General features: G+C 39.5%; 1 protein-coding gene across 6 annotated transcripts in view; it reads left to right on the top strand.

The window, feature by feature from the left end:
* Positions 1-14,498, top strand: part of TAF1A (TATA-box binding protein associated factor, RNA polymerase I subunit A) — a 39,755-nt gene that overhangs the window by 7,011 nt on the left and 18,246 nt on the right. For all 6 annotated transcript variants that reach the window (XM_014584900.2, XM_014584898.2, XM_014584899.2 and 3 more), the window contains 4 exons: positions 151-264; positions 6,095-6,293; positions 10,333-10,463; positions 11,334-11,492. In XM_014584900.2, coding sequence (XP_014440386.1) covers positions 151-264; positions 6,095-6,293; positions 10,333-10,463; positions 11,334-11,492 — 603 coding nt within the window. The remainder of the gene's footprint in view (positions 1-150; positions 265-6,094; positions 6,294-10,332; positions 10,464-11,333; positions 11,493-14,498) is intronic.

The following is a 14,498-nucleotide window of genomic DNA, read 5'->3' as shown; positions in this document are numbered from 1 at the left end:
TGGATAAAGTATAGTAAAGCATTGGCAGTAGTCATCTCTAGGGAAAGGAATGATAAGTTTTTCAATGTTGTAATAAGAAAATTAGCTTTCTTAGGCAGAAATTGCTTAAGTAAAAAAATTTTATATATTGTGGTATTTCTGTTTTGACAGATTATTTGGAAACTTGGAAGTGAAATTCTATTTTATCATCCCAAAAGCAGTGTAGAGACTTTCAATGCCTTTGCCGACAGGATGAAAAATATCGGCGTTCTAAATTATTTAAAGGTGAGACTATAGACTTTGAGAATTCATACTCGCAGTGTTTTTTTAAAAATGTTTAAATTACTTCTGCGTTAAGGTAGGTAATAATGTGAAAAAGCTTGGGGAAAAAGGATAAGGTACCTGGTTAAATAAGAGTAGCTGAAAGAAAGTAGCATTATGAGAACCATTCACTATTTGATTTTTTAGTTACATACCATCTTCTCTCTAGTTGAAAAACTTTCTCTTTGGATATCTCTGGCTACCAAAACCAGTCCTTTTCAGATTGAAATTGTGCTTCATTATGATTGAGCCAAATTCTGTTATCTTGGCTAAGTCATGTGTGCTCTGTAGGAATTGGTGCCTTTGGAAAAAAGCATGAGCTAAAACAAGTTGGGAATTTGAATATGTGAAAAAAAAAATTTTTTTAAGATTCGTTTATTTAATTATATTTATTATTATTATTTTAATTTGACCAGAGAGAGAAAGAAAGGGAACATAAGAAAGCTAGCCACCAGGTCCAGGACTTGAACTCTGGTCGGCCATGTGGGAATCCAGCACCTTAACCACCACGTGCTTGCCCTCCCTGAAAATGTTTTAATGTTCCTAATGTTTTGGTGGAAGTTTCTCTCCAGATTCGTGTCTCCCTTGGTGAAAATCTTACCCAAAGGCTTGAGATGTTTCTGAAATATTACGGTAATTCACTGTCTGTGGTTTATTTTTGACTAAAAGCTGTTTTGTAATAAAAAAAATTTTAAAGAGTTTTTTTGCCTTAGAGTACTTGTGCTCATAGGAGAAGGGGAAAGACAGACATAGAAGGAAAGTGGGAAATCATCTCCTAGAAGGATGGCCACAGCACAATCCCTTCTCCATTCTCCTCTGGAGATCTTGGGCATGCATGCACATGCACCTGGCATGAGTTTTTTTTTTTTGGAGAAGTTTTTTTTCTCTATAGGGTGCATGCGCTCGCCAGACAGACAGAGAGAGACAGACAGAAAGCGAGAAATCACCCCCCAGGGGGGATGGTCACGCCGCAATCTCTTCTCCTCCATTCTCCTCTTGGGATCCTGGGCACGCACGCACACGCACCCGGCGTGGGTTTTAAGCCACCAGGTCCGGGATGCGAACCGCGGTCAACTACGTGGGAGTCCAGCGACATAGCCATTACGCTAACTGCCGGTTCCCACCTGGCATGATTTTGAAGCCACCGGATTCTGATCTTGAACCACAGTCGGCCATGTGGGAGTCCAGTAATGTAGCTGCTATGCCATTTGCTGGTCCTGTAATAAAGTTTTATAAATGCTTTTTAATTTGGCTCAGCCATAGTTTTTTTTTTTTTTTTAAGACTTTTTTTGGCATAGGTTATGTGTGCTCAGCCGAGAGAGAGAGAGAGAGAGAGAAAAAGTGAGAAATCACCCCTTAGGGAGGATGGCCATTCTTCATTCTCCTGAGATCTTGGGCAATCACGCACATGCACCTGGCGTGTTTCAAGTCACTGGGTCTGGGACTCGAACCACGGTCGGCTATGTGGGAGTCCAGCAATAAAACTCCTCTGCTAACTGCTAGCCCTGAAAGTAAACTTATTGGAATGCAGCTACATTCGTTCTTATCTATATTTTTAGTAGCTGCTTTTACATGACAGTGATGGAATTGCTGTGACAGAAACCATAGGACCCAAAAAGCCTGGCATATTTACTCTTTTTTTCCCCCAGAAGGTGCATATGCTCTCCAAGGAAAGAGAGAAAGCACCCCCAATGGGACATGGTCACATTGCAGCCTTTTCCTCCATTGCTCTAGCCATCAGGACTTTGGGCATGTATGCACATATGCCTGGTGTGTTTTTCAAACCACTGGGGCTGGGATTCAAATCATGGTCAGCCATGTGAGAGGCAGCTCTCAGTGCCCAGTTCTCAAGCACTATTTTTTTTTTTTGAATTATTTTATTTAACTTTATTTACTCATTTATTTATTTATTTTAATTTGACCAGAGAGGAACAGATAGAGAAAGAGAGAGAGTGCGAGAGAGAAAGCAAGCTGCCAGATCTGGGACTCAAATCACAGTCTGCCATGTGGGAGTTCAGCACCCTTAACCACTATGCCACCTGCTGGCCCCTGTATTTTTCCTTACCATTTTTTGTTTGTTTGTATATTGTGGTGAAGCATATATGTAACAAAATATGCTATATGTGTTTTCTTTTTTTTTGTCATGATGGAGCATATGTGCACGCATGTGAGAGAGAGAGAGAGAGAGGGTGAGAGAGAAATGAACACCCTCCATGTGGTTTGGTCATGCCACAGTCCTCTTCCTCCAGTCCAGTACTCATGTGCATACCTGGGGTGTGGGCTGGGGATTTGAACTGCGCTTGCCATGTGGAATCCAGCTTCTTTGGAACCATGCATTATGACTGTGCCATGGAGCTGGCCCTGTTTAACTATTTCTAAGTGTATAATTCTGTGGCATTAATTATAGTCACAATGTTGAGTAGTGTTTACCACTATTTCCAAAACTTTTCCATCACTCCAAATGCCATACTCAGTAAACAGTAACTCCCTATCCCCTTCTCTTCCAAATCCCTGGTAGCATCTCACTGTTGTCTCGCTTAATTAAATATGCCTACTCTAGATATTTCACTAAGTAGAATTATAATATTTATCCTTTTGTGTCTGGCTTATTTTACTTAGCTTAATGTTTTCAAAATTTATTTGTGTTGTAACGTGTTTCAGAACTTTATTCCTGCTGTGGCTGAATAGGATTCTTTGGGCAGGAGTCTTCAAAAGTTCATGGAAAATGTATAAAATAGTTTTCACTTTTTCTTTTTTGCACCATAAACATACTTTAATTCAATTTTTCTATGAACTTTTTGAAGTTTTTTTTATATGTGTAGATCACATTTTATTTATCTGTTGGGTTATTTTTTCTTTTTAGCTGTTGTGAATCATGCTTTTCAATGAATATTGGCATACAAGTATCTCAGGCTCTGTTTTGAATTCCTTGGGTATATACCTAGGAGTAGAATTGGTGGGTCATATATACACACACACATACACACAAAATTCTGTGGGTTTTTTTTTTTTTTTTTTTTTTTTAAGGGTGTAGGGATTATTTGCTATAAGGCACATGTGCTAGCTGGAGACACAGAAACAGAGAGAAAGTGAGAAATCATCCCCTGGGGGGTATGGCAATGCTGCAGTCACTTCTCCATTCTCTTCTTGTGTTTTGGGCATGTACATACACATGCCCATCATGAGTTTCAAGCCATCATGTCTAGGACTTGAACCATGGGCGACCATGTGGGAGTCTAGCACCTTAACCACTATAACACCTGCTGGCTCCTCTTTGTTTCACTTTTTTTTTTTTTTGGAGAGATTTTCACTGTAGGGCGCGTGTGCTCGCCAGACAGACAGAGAGAGACATAGAGACAGAAAGCGAGAAATCACCCCCCAGGGGGGATGGTCACGCCGCAATCCCTTCTCCTCCATTCTCCTCTCGGGATCTTGGGCACGCACGCACACGCGCCCGGCGTGAGTTTTAAGCCACTGGGTCCAGGACACGAACCGCGGTCGACTACGTGGGAGTCCAGCGACATAGCCATTACGCTAACTGCTGGTTCCCTTTGTTTCACTTTTTGAAGAATAGCCAAATTGCTTTCTACAGTGGCCACACCATTTTACATTCCTCCTACTTTCTAATTTTGAAAACAGGTTTCCCCAGTTTAGGATTCATTTTAGGTCTTATTAATTATGAAACATTTCCTGAGTGTCTATAATGTGCCACATCTTCTGTGATCTTGTTCTTTTGTAGTCCAGGCATACTGTGAGTGGAAATTAAATAGAGGCAGTGGATGCTTCCACTTAAAAGCTTTCTAACTGAACATTTGGAAAAAGGAATGTTTTTCCTTGATATTGTATGCTCCTCATTTCTTCTTTCAGGAAGAAACTGGATAGCCATTTGATTGGAAAGGGAGCGGTGGAGTTGTAGCTAAATTATTGGTTAGGTATGCTTTGGCTTATAGAATCTACTTAGTTGAAGTAAAGAAAATGGAGGGTGGGACCAGCAGATGGCATAATGGTTATGTTGCTGGACTCTCACATAGTTGACTGTGGTTTGAATCTTGGACCTGGCAGCTTAAAACTCACACCAGACATGTATGCATACATGCCCAAAATTGCAAAAGGAGAATAGAGGAGAAAGGATTGTGGTGTCGTCATCCCCCTGGGGGCAATTTCTTGCTTTCTGTCTCTCTGGCGAGTGTAAGCGCCTTATAGCAAAAAACTCTTAAAAAAAAAAAAGACAAAGGAAATGGGGGGTAACTTCATTTCTTATTACTCTTGAGTCTGAGGATGATAATAAGGGTAGGCAATAAAACATTTTTTGTTAATGACTTAAAAATATTATGGTCTTCCTGGCAAAGTGTTAGACATGGTTCTTTAAGTAGAGGGAGACAATGATGTAAATGGAATGAACTGTTATGGTACTATAGTAGAAATGCAACGTATGTCTTCTTTGAGAAGACAAAGGAGAAAATGATCAGTTCTCTGGAATTAGGGAAGGCTGGGATGAATGGGTAGGGGAGTCAGGAAGAGAGGAGGTGATACTTAGGATGAGTCTGAAAAAGCAGGTGGGTGTTCACTAGACAAACAGGAAAAGAGTGGTCTGGCATGGTAGGGGTAATAAAGAGTTGGATAGCCCCATATCCCTGTTTTATTTCCTCTCAAAATCCGCTGGCTTGAAGCCAGGGAATGTAGACTGGCCCTGTGTGCCATACCTAAGGAGCTGGGATTTTTATCCTGTAGGCACTGGGAACCTTTGAAGGATTTTTCACAAATGACTAAGAAGATGAGATTTATTTGATAGTTACATGGAAGATGGATTGCAGGGGAACAGGAATGGAGAGACCATTAAGAAATGATTGCAGTAGTTTGAGATGAGGGTCTTAAACTCTAATTTGGCTCTGTCCATATGATTAATTGTACCTCCCATTATTCTTAATGGCTTCCCTTCTTGCATGCTCATTCTTTGTGTAGTTCTAGTTACCCTCTTCCTGTATCAGGGAAACACTTGGCTTTCCATCTGAACCAAAGTCATTCTTTAGCATCTCTTATTAAGATGTTTTTCTCTGAACTTATATGACGTGTATATAATAGTTATGTTTATTGTATATCTGCTAAGTCAAACTGCAGTGGGTAGGCAAATATTATTTCACGTAATCTTCAGCAACATCCTTTTGAAGGGTTAATAATAATTGTTGCAGGGCTAGTCCATGGCATGGCGGTTAAGGCACCTGGATCGCATATGGCTGACTGTGGTTTGGGTCTCACCAGGTGAATGTTTGCACATGTGTGTGCGCTTATACACGTGCCCAAAAATCCCAAAAGGAGGGAGAAATAGAGAAGGGATTGTAGAATCACCAGTCTCCATGGTGGGTGCTTTCTTCCTGTCTCTCTCCCTCTGCCTGCCCCCGGCAGGCATGCGCAACCTCTTACAAGTTAAAATAATGACAATAATAATTGTTCAGAAAAACAGATGGAACTCAAAAGGTGAATAACTTGCCCAGATTAATTTAGCTTCTAAGTGGCATATGACCAGGACATTGTTTTCAAAGCCCCTGCTTTTCTCTCATATCACTCTGTATTCTGTTTACAAGTTTACACAATTTAGCTCTCATTTCACATAGTGTTAATTGTTTCTTGTATCTTTCCTCTTCGCTGGATTGATCATTTTGGTGATAGGGATAATGTTATGTCATTTGTATCCTACCAGGGACTTAGTCCTACGTATATCATTTATTTACCAAGTTTTTTGACTAATGGTTATTGAATGGCTTAAATGTCAGTGAGAGTTTTCTTGTTGTTGCAGATCTCCTTACAACATGCTCTATACCTTCTGCATCATGGAATGCTTGAGGATGCGAAAAGAAATCTAAGTCAGGCAGAGACATGGAGATACGGTGAAAAGTCATCATCCCAGGAAATATTAATCAATCTTATTCAGGCCTATAAAGGGCTTTTGCAGTATTATACGTGGTCTAAAAAAAAGATGGAATTGTCAAAACTCGGTAAGTGAATACAAGTAAGCTCTTGTGGTGATGAGACTGATGGGCAGAAAGGATCTTGAAGAATATTCCAGTAATCCCCCTGCTGACTTCCTCTGGATATTGCAGAGAACAGACATGTTATTGACTTAAAATTCTTTTTTTTTTTTTTTTTTGGGGGGGGGTTTTTTTTTTTTTTTGGAGAGGGGTTTTTTGCTTTAAGGTGCGTGCGCTCACCAGACAGACAGAGAGAGACATAGAGACAGAAATCGCCCTCCCAGGGGGGATGGTCACACCACAATCCCTTCTCCATTCTCCTCTCAGGATCTTGGGCACGCACGCACATGTGCCCGGCGTGAGTTTTAATCCACCGGGTCCAGGACGTGAACCGCGGTCGACTACGTGGGAGTCCAGCGACATAGCCATTACGCTAACTGCTGGTTTCCTTGACTTAAAATTCTTGATCATCCTTTATATTTCTGATGTATCAAAAGACTTTTCATTTATAATTAGATGGGTCATAGTTAAGTCATGACTATTTTAGATTTATTGCTTTTTTAAAACCTGCTTTTGTTGAAGATAAACACAGCTGGATGCTAGTCCAAGCAGTGAAAATAGATTTTGTTCAGTAACTACTGAGAGTAAGAGAAAGATGGGCCAGCCTGTTAGGGAAAGGAGCTAAACTTCATTCCGATTTGTACAGAGGTGACTCAGTTTTGAGGGAAGAATGGGAGAGTGGGTGGATGGTGGCATGGGTTTGAGTCAAGTCAGGGAAGTGAAAAATTAGAAAAAGACTGGGGCAGGGTGAGTTGGTCTGTGTGAAACTCATCTGGGTTTACTAACTGGTGCTTATGGGAGATGGGCACCTACCCTCCCACATAGTCTGGGGGTAAGGGTACTTCCTTCAGGTGTTTGCTTGAACAAACAGTAAATTCTTTTGGCAGCCTTGAGCTTTTTTAGGCAGGCACTTCTGGGGGAGAGAGGATCATTCTAGCGATGCAGTCTTAAACTGTTAAGAATTATGTTAGTGTTTGTTCAGGTATTTGCGGACCACAGTCTCAACCTAGCCCAGGCCTGGCCCAGAGTGGGCTCAGAGGAGAATGGCTGGCATTTGGGCCAGGAAAGAATCTTTGTCAATTTCCAGGAAAGTTTATAAATTTTCTTCAGCTATTATTACCTATAATGAACATTTTTTTCTGTGTGTTTAGAGTAGAGTTTAGTTTGTCTTATAGTGATTCTCAGAATATGTTTAAAGGATAAAGCAAGATAAAGTAATTTCATTTTGTATAAAGGATATAATGACAATTTTCTTGACTTATTATATCAACTACTGACTACTCAGTTCTGAAACTGAATTCCCTCTTTTAACCTTCAGCGTTGATGTCATTCTCTCCTACCCCCAGATTTGCATTCCTTCAAGCTGTGTGATTCTCTGCACTTTCTTTTTCTCTTGTGTAGTTTTTCACTGTACCCGCTATGATTAACCTCTTCCTATTTTCACATCCTCCATCTATGTGGAAAATAGTATTTATGATCCTTATTTAATAAGTAACATTTCTTTGGGCATGCAGGTTCACTAGTTTCAGTTCCTTTTCTTCTTCCTGCCTGTGATCTCTCTCTTAAGACACTTAGTTATGTCACTGGACTCCCAGGTAGTTGACTGCAGTTCGAGTGGATCTGGTGGCTTGAAACTCACACCGGGTGTGCATGCACGAATGCCCAAAATCCTGAGAGGAGACTGGAGAAGGGATTATGGCGTGGCCATGCCCCCTAGGGGGTGATTTCTTGCTTTCTGTCTCTCTGTCTCTCTTTATCTCTCTGGTGAGCACATGTGCCCTATAGCAAAAATCTCTTTTGTTTGTGAGAGTTTTTTTTTTTTTTCGCTATAGGGCATGTGCGCTCGCCAGACAGACAGAGACAGAGAGACAGAAAGCGAGAAATCACCCCCCAGGGGGAATGGTCATGCCGCAGTCCCTTCTTCTCCATTCTCCTCTCGGGATCTTGGGCATGCACGCACACGTGCCCGGTGTGAATTTTAAGCCACCGGTTCCGGAATGCGAACCTTGGTCGACTACATGGGAGTCCAGCGACATAGCCATTACGCTAACTGCTGGTTCCCCAAAAATCTCTCTTAAAAAAAAAAATTAAACAAGACTCATAGACTGTTCCAACCTCTCATTTTTATAACTTCAATCTAATATATTAGTTGCATGTTCAGTCTGTATCATTTGGCTCTTCATCTCTTGTTGTTTAATTGCTCTAAAATTTCAGGTCAATTTTAAAGTCAGTATTTACTTTTCTTCTTACACATGGTTTTGTAGAACTCAAGCAAATATTTGATCACTGAAACTACTGGAGCGTGCCATTTATGATATCACTCCCATGGATTCAGTTCCTTTTTGAAGGTGACTGTTTTGTAGCAATAAGAGATGAAGATGGAATAATATGTGGCGCTCTTAGGTGATCTTTAACCTGAAACATCTTTTTGATGAGTCTGTATTACCAGACTCATAACCACTTACCATGTGAACTTTTTTTTTTTTTTCTTTTTTGGAAAGGTTTTTGTTACAGGGCTCATGTGCTTGCAAGAAAGACAGAGACAGAGAGACAGAAAGCGAGAAATCACCCCCCCGAGGGGGGATGGCCACGCCGCAATCCCTTCTTCTCCATTCTCCTCTCACGATCCTGGGCGTGCACGCACACGTGCCTGGCATGAATTTAAGCTGCCGGGTCCAGGACTCGAACTGCAGTCAACTACATGGGAGTCCAGCGACATAGCCATTACGCTAACTGCTGGTCCCCCACTATGTGAACTTTTGCTGAGTCAACTTCAGATTTTTCTATAAGGATGTCTCAGGAACCTCTTTTCGTAGTACAAGTCACATTCAGTTTATACTTTGGGGGTCTTGCCTACTTTTAATATATTTATCCTTAAAAATTTTATGCTTTTTTTTTTTTTTTGGTGCATTTATTCAGCAGAGAGAGAGAGAGAGAGAGAGAGAGAGAGAGAGAGAGAGAGAGAGAGAGAGAGAGAAGTCTTCCAGTTGGGCATGGTCATGCCACAGTCTTTTTTTCTTTCCATTCCACCAGGATTTTGGGCATGCATACACATATGCCCAGCATTCTTTTCAAGCTGCTGGAGATGGGATTTGAGCCATAGTGAGCCATGTGGGATCTGACTTCTTCTGAACTGTGTTTCACCAATGAGCCACCGAGTTGACCTATTGAGGAATATTCTATTAGATTATTGAGTGTGTGTGTGTGTGTGTGTGTGTGTGTTTTAAATCATGAAGGGCTTTTGCATTTTTTCAAAATTTTTTCTCCATTTTTTTGTTATTAATAATAGAGTGCGTATGCACACACTTAAGAGACAAGTGAGAGAGAGAAGCAGCATCCTCCACCAGATGTGATCGTGCCATTTTTTTCCCTTTTTCCAGACCTCCAGCCTGTCAAATCTTCGGCATTTGTGCCTGTTGTGTTTCAGGCTGACTGAGCTGGATATTGAAAACTGTGACTGCCATACGGGATCCAGCTTTTCCTGAGCTGTACATTATTGCTATACCACAGAGCTGGTCCTTTTTCTGTATCTTTTGAGATGATCATGTGGTCTTTGCCCTTTAACCTATTGATTTGGTTTAAATCAGTAGATCTTTATTGTTTGCATTTGTTGATTTTTCAGGTGTTAAATCAACCTTGCATTGCTAAAATAGATCTTAGTTGGGGTGGAATATACTTCTGGTCTGAGTGTGCCTGTACATCGTTGAGGACATTTGTTATCTATAAGATGACTGACCTATAAGCGATACCGATCTTTTGTTTTCTCGCATTTTCTTTGTTTTTGGTATCAGGGTAGCACTGGGCTCATAGAAGAAGTAGGGAAGTGTGTTCTCCCCTTTTTGAGAGAAAAGTTTGTGAAGAATTAATGTTTTTCCTTAAATGTTTGTTAGAATTCACCAGTGAAGCTAACAGGACCTAAGCTTTCTTGTGGGTGGTTTTTAAATTGCTAATTTAACAGTAGTCTTTAATACTAAATGTTTTTTATAAACCTTTTACCTTTGGACAGATGAAGATGATTATGCTTATAGCACAGCAACACAAAATATGTTCAATCACAGCTGGAAGACATCTGTTAATCTTGGTGCATTGATTCAAATTCCTGGTGTTTGGGATCCTTTCGTGAAGAGTTATGTAGAGGCAAGTAGGCATTTCAAATTTTTCTGGCTTCATTTTGTCATAAGACTATGTGCCTAATCTTAATTAAAACAAAGAGACAAAAAAAATGGCATCTCTTTTGGGTTAGTTTTTGCTTACTTAACCAGAATATTATAAATGTTTATTCGTTTTCTTTATTGGATAATTGTCATGGCCAATTATCTATAAAACAAATAGGATATAACTGTAAATGTCAATTATTATTCTTATTGAACTTAGACAAGAGCAGAAAGATCTTTTGTGATTTGGTGGGATATAGAAAGAGACAAAAGTCTGAAACAAGGTCATAGTATATGGGATAAAGAATAATGGTTTTTAGGAAGTTCATAAAAATATCCATTTATCCCAAAGTCATTCTAAAAGGACAGAGGGCCTCGGCACTGGACACTAGGAATAAATCTTCAAAATAATTTGCTTTGTGCTAATGAATGTGAAAGTTGTAATTGCGTTGTCACAAGATAATCTCTAAAACCATATGACAGTGAATCTGGAATTCCCGTGTAAGGATGGGAATGAAATGAAATAAACTATAATTCTCATGCATTCCTTTCATGGCTAAGTGAGTTAGGGCATTGGGGTTAGTTGCCACATTTTTATTCGTTATTAGTGTGCCCTGCTTTGAGGACCCTTATTTTCTATAGGAGCAGTTCTTATGATGAAATTTGCTGCAGTAATAATAGAGTGCATATGCACACTCTTGAGAGACAAGTGAGAGAGTAACAAAAATATGATCAGGTAAATGGGAACACACAAAGGTCTTTGTTGTAATTGATCTTAAGTTCAGCTATACATAATCTTTGGTATCACAATACTACAAAATTTAGGTGAGATATTATGACATATTTTATTTAGATGCTGGAATTCTATGGGGATCAAGATGGTGCCCGAGAAGTACTCACCAATTATGCGTATGATGAGAGGTTTCCATCCAATCCGAATGCCCATGTCTACTTATACAGCTTTCTGAAGAGACAGAAGGCACCAAGAGCGAAACTGCTAAGTGTGCTTAAGGTATTGAATTATTTTCCAGTGTTTGAACAGTGTTTGGATCCACATGAAACCATTCTTAGGTCATTGCTTTCTAGCTTTCATATTATAGCACCCATAGGAAATGACAGTATCTGCATGGAATAGTAGGTAAACAGAAAAAGCTGCTCCCTCTACAGGCTCCAGACAGATAACCCTCCACATCAGCTCTCCTTTAAGCCCACCAGTCTCTCTGCCCAGGTGAGACTGAAGAAGGAGGATCAGTATTTCAGAAATCCTTTGCTACCTTGGTTGGAAAACTGCATTATTTTTTTGAAATATAACCTTATTGAAATCTAATTTTATTTTCTCTTTTTAAAAATTTTTGCCAGAGGGCATATGCACTTGCCAGAGAGAGGCAGAGAAAGATAGCCAAGGGAGAGTGAGAAAGCATCCCCTACTGGGAATTGTCACACTGTAATCCCTTCTCCCCCAGTTCTCTCTGCTTTCGGGATTTTGGGCATACCCATGCACCTGGCATGTTTCTCAGGCTAGTAGGTCTGGGACTTGAACCATACTGTCAGCCATGTGGGATCTAGTTGCTTTAACCACGACACTACAGGCTGACTCTGTGGTTGTTTTTTTGTTTGTTTTCTTTTGTTTTTGTGTTTTTTTATTATAGATTTTTAAAATTTATTTATTTACATTCATTCACTGTACATTGTTACAGCATACAAAATGAGGCTTTCCATCCAGAGTACACTGTATATTCGCTCAATCAAGCGCATCAACATCCATGTTATTGTCAACAAATAATTTTCCATTTCTTGTTTCCTGTATATTTTGCTTTTTTTTTCCCCATCCAAGATTACATGTCTTAACCTCTGCCATCTCCCACTCTCTTCCCACACCATTTCTGGTATCTATGTTTGCTTTCTATACTTTTTTCCCAAAAATTTTATCGAGTCACTAAAGATCTTAATTAATCTAAATATTTTCATAGCAAGCACAGCTGATATGTACATTTCCATGAACACAAGTCCAACTTTAGGCATAAGCCTCAGTGAGTAGAATGAACATCCTATAAAGTAGCACTTAGCTAGTGCTACATATCTTACTGCAGTCATTGAATAGATATTTTTAATGCATTTTTTTTAATTTCAAGAAATACAGTTTTTGTTGTGTTTTTTTTTCCCCTGAAACTTTTCTTTTTTTTTTTTTTTAACTTAATTTACATTCATTCCCTAAGCATCGTCACAGCATACAAAATGTGATTTCTCATCCAGAATATACTGCATAATGGCTTTATCATGCATGTTATTATAAAAAAGTTTCCATTTCTAGTATTTTTTTTACCCCTATTTCTGACCCTCTGTCCTTTCCCACCCTCTTCTCACACCATCTCTGGTGTCTACAGTTGTAATCCATTCCTTTTCCCCCTCACTGTATTGATAATACAATTTCTTAAATAAGCTAACTACTTTCTATAGCAAGTTCACTTGGTCCTATTAAGAAAACCAGTTTTAACATAAAGAAATGCTAAGGAACTTTGCTTAAAACTTAAAGCCTGGAAATAGGGTAGTATTCTGTTCAAATAGTAGGTACATGAACCTATCGACAGCTTAGGAGAGGACAAAAACTCTTAAAACCGGACAACAAAGCCTAGAAGGAAAACAGCAATATTTTAGTCAAAAGTCACAGAATGCTATTTCCAGTTCAGACTCATGTACTTAATCTGTCTTGTGTTGTGAATCGATCTTCCTGATTGAATTCTGGGATAAAATATTCAACTCCAGACTTGTCCCTATAATTAAGTTGGCCATTTTCTTAAGTTTTTGAACTTTTATTTCTGTGTGACTACATTTAATTTTCTTGACATAGCACTCCCTTGAGAATTTCTTGGAGATCTGGCCTGGTGTTGGTAAATTCTTTCAGGTTTTGATAATCTGAGAATGTTCTTCTCTTTTCTTCCCATATGAAGGATAGTCTTCCCAGGTACAGTATTCTCGGTTGCAATTGCTTTTCCCTTAACACTTTGAATGTATTTTCCCATTCTTTGCTCACTCACATTGTTTCCGATGAGAGGTCTGCTGTTAGCCTGATGGGTTATCCTTTGTAGGTAACTTGCTGTTTCTCTCTTGCTAATCTTAGTATCTTGTCTTTGTCTGTGGTTTTGGTCTTTCTGGCTATAACATGTCTTAGAGAAGATCTTTTTAGGTTGATTCTATTTGGGGTCATTTGTATTTCTTGGGACTGGATCTTTGAATGCCTCTCTAAGTTTGGAAAGTTTCCTTGCAGGATTTCATGGAATAGTTTATCAATGCCCTTATGAGTCTCTTCGCCTTCTGGAATGCCAGTTATCCAGATGTTTGGACGTTTGATGGTATCTAGTACTTCTTGTATATTATTTTTATTTTTGGGGGCAATTTTCTCAGCCTTTGTGGTGGATTTTTCTAGGCCAGCAATTTTCTCTTCTATGTCTGAAATTCTATTTTCTGTATGATCTAGTCTGCTTTTAATACTTTCTAGGGAGATTTTGGCTTCCTGTATTATAGCCTTAATCTCTAACAGTTCCGTTTGATTCTTTTTTAAAGTGTGTAATTCCTCTTTTAGATCTTGTAAGAATTTCCTTACCTCCTGGAACTTGTCAGCTTCTTTCTCCGTTCTCTTCTGCAGTTCATTGTCTCTCTTCTCTTCCATCTCTGTTAGCGTTGCCATTATGAATGTTCTAAATTCTTTATCAGACATTTCCATTGAACTGCTTGTGGTTGAAGAAGAGTTATTCTTTTCCCTTGGAGGAGAGGCATTTTCTTGCTTTCCCATATTTCTTGTGGTCCTGCGGTGATTTCTAGTCATCTGATGGATGGTGTGTTTCTTCCTAATTCTTGAAGTTCAATCCTGAAATGACTAATTCGCAGGAGCCATAAGGAATCTTTTCCTGAAGGCCTGCCTCCTGCCTTTCCTGCCCTGAAATGACTAGTTCACAGGAGCCATGAGGAATCTTCTCCTGAAGGCCTGCCTCCTGCCTCTCCTGCCCTGAAGTGACTAGTT

This window comes from Tupaia chinensis, unplaced genomic scaffold (genome assembly GCF_000334495.1).
Source record: "Tupaia chinensis unplaced genomic scaffold, TupChi_1.0 Scaffold148108_1, whole genome shotgun sequence".
NCBI lineage: Eukaryota > Metazoa > Chordata > Mammalia > Scandentia > Tupaiidae > Tupaia > Tupaia belangeri.
Note: the sequence above shows the minus strand (reverse complement) of the source record. Positions and strands in the feature narration are given on the sequence as shown.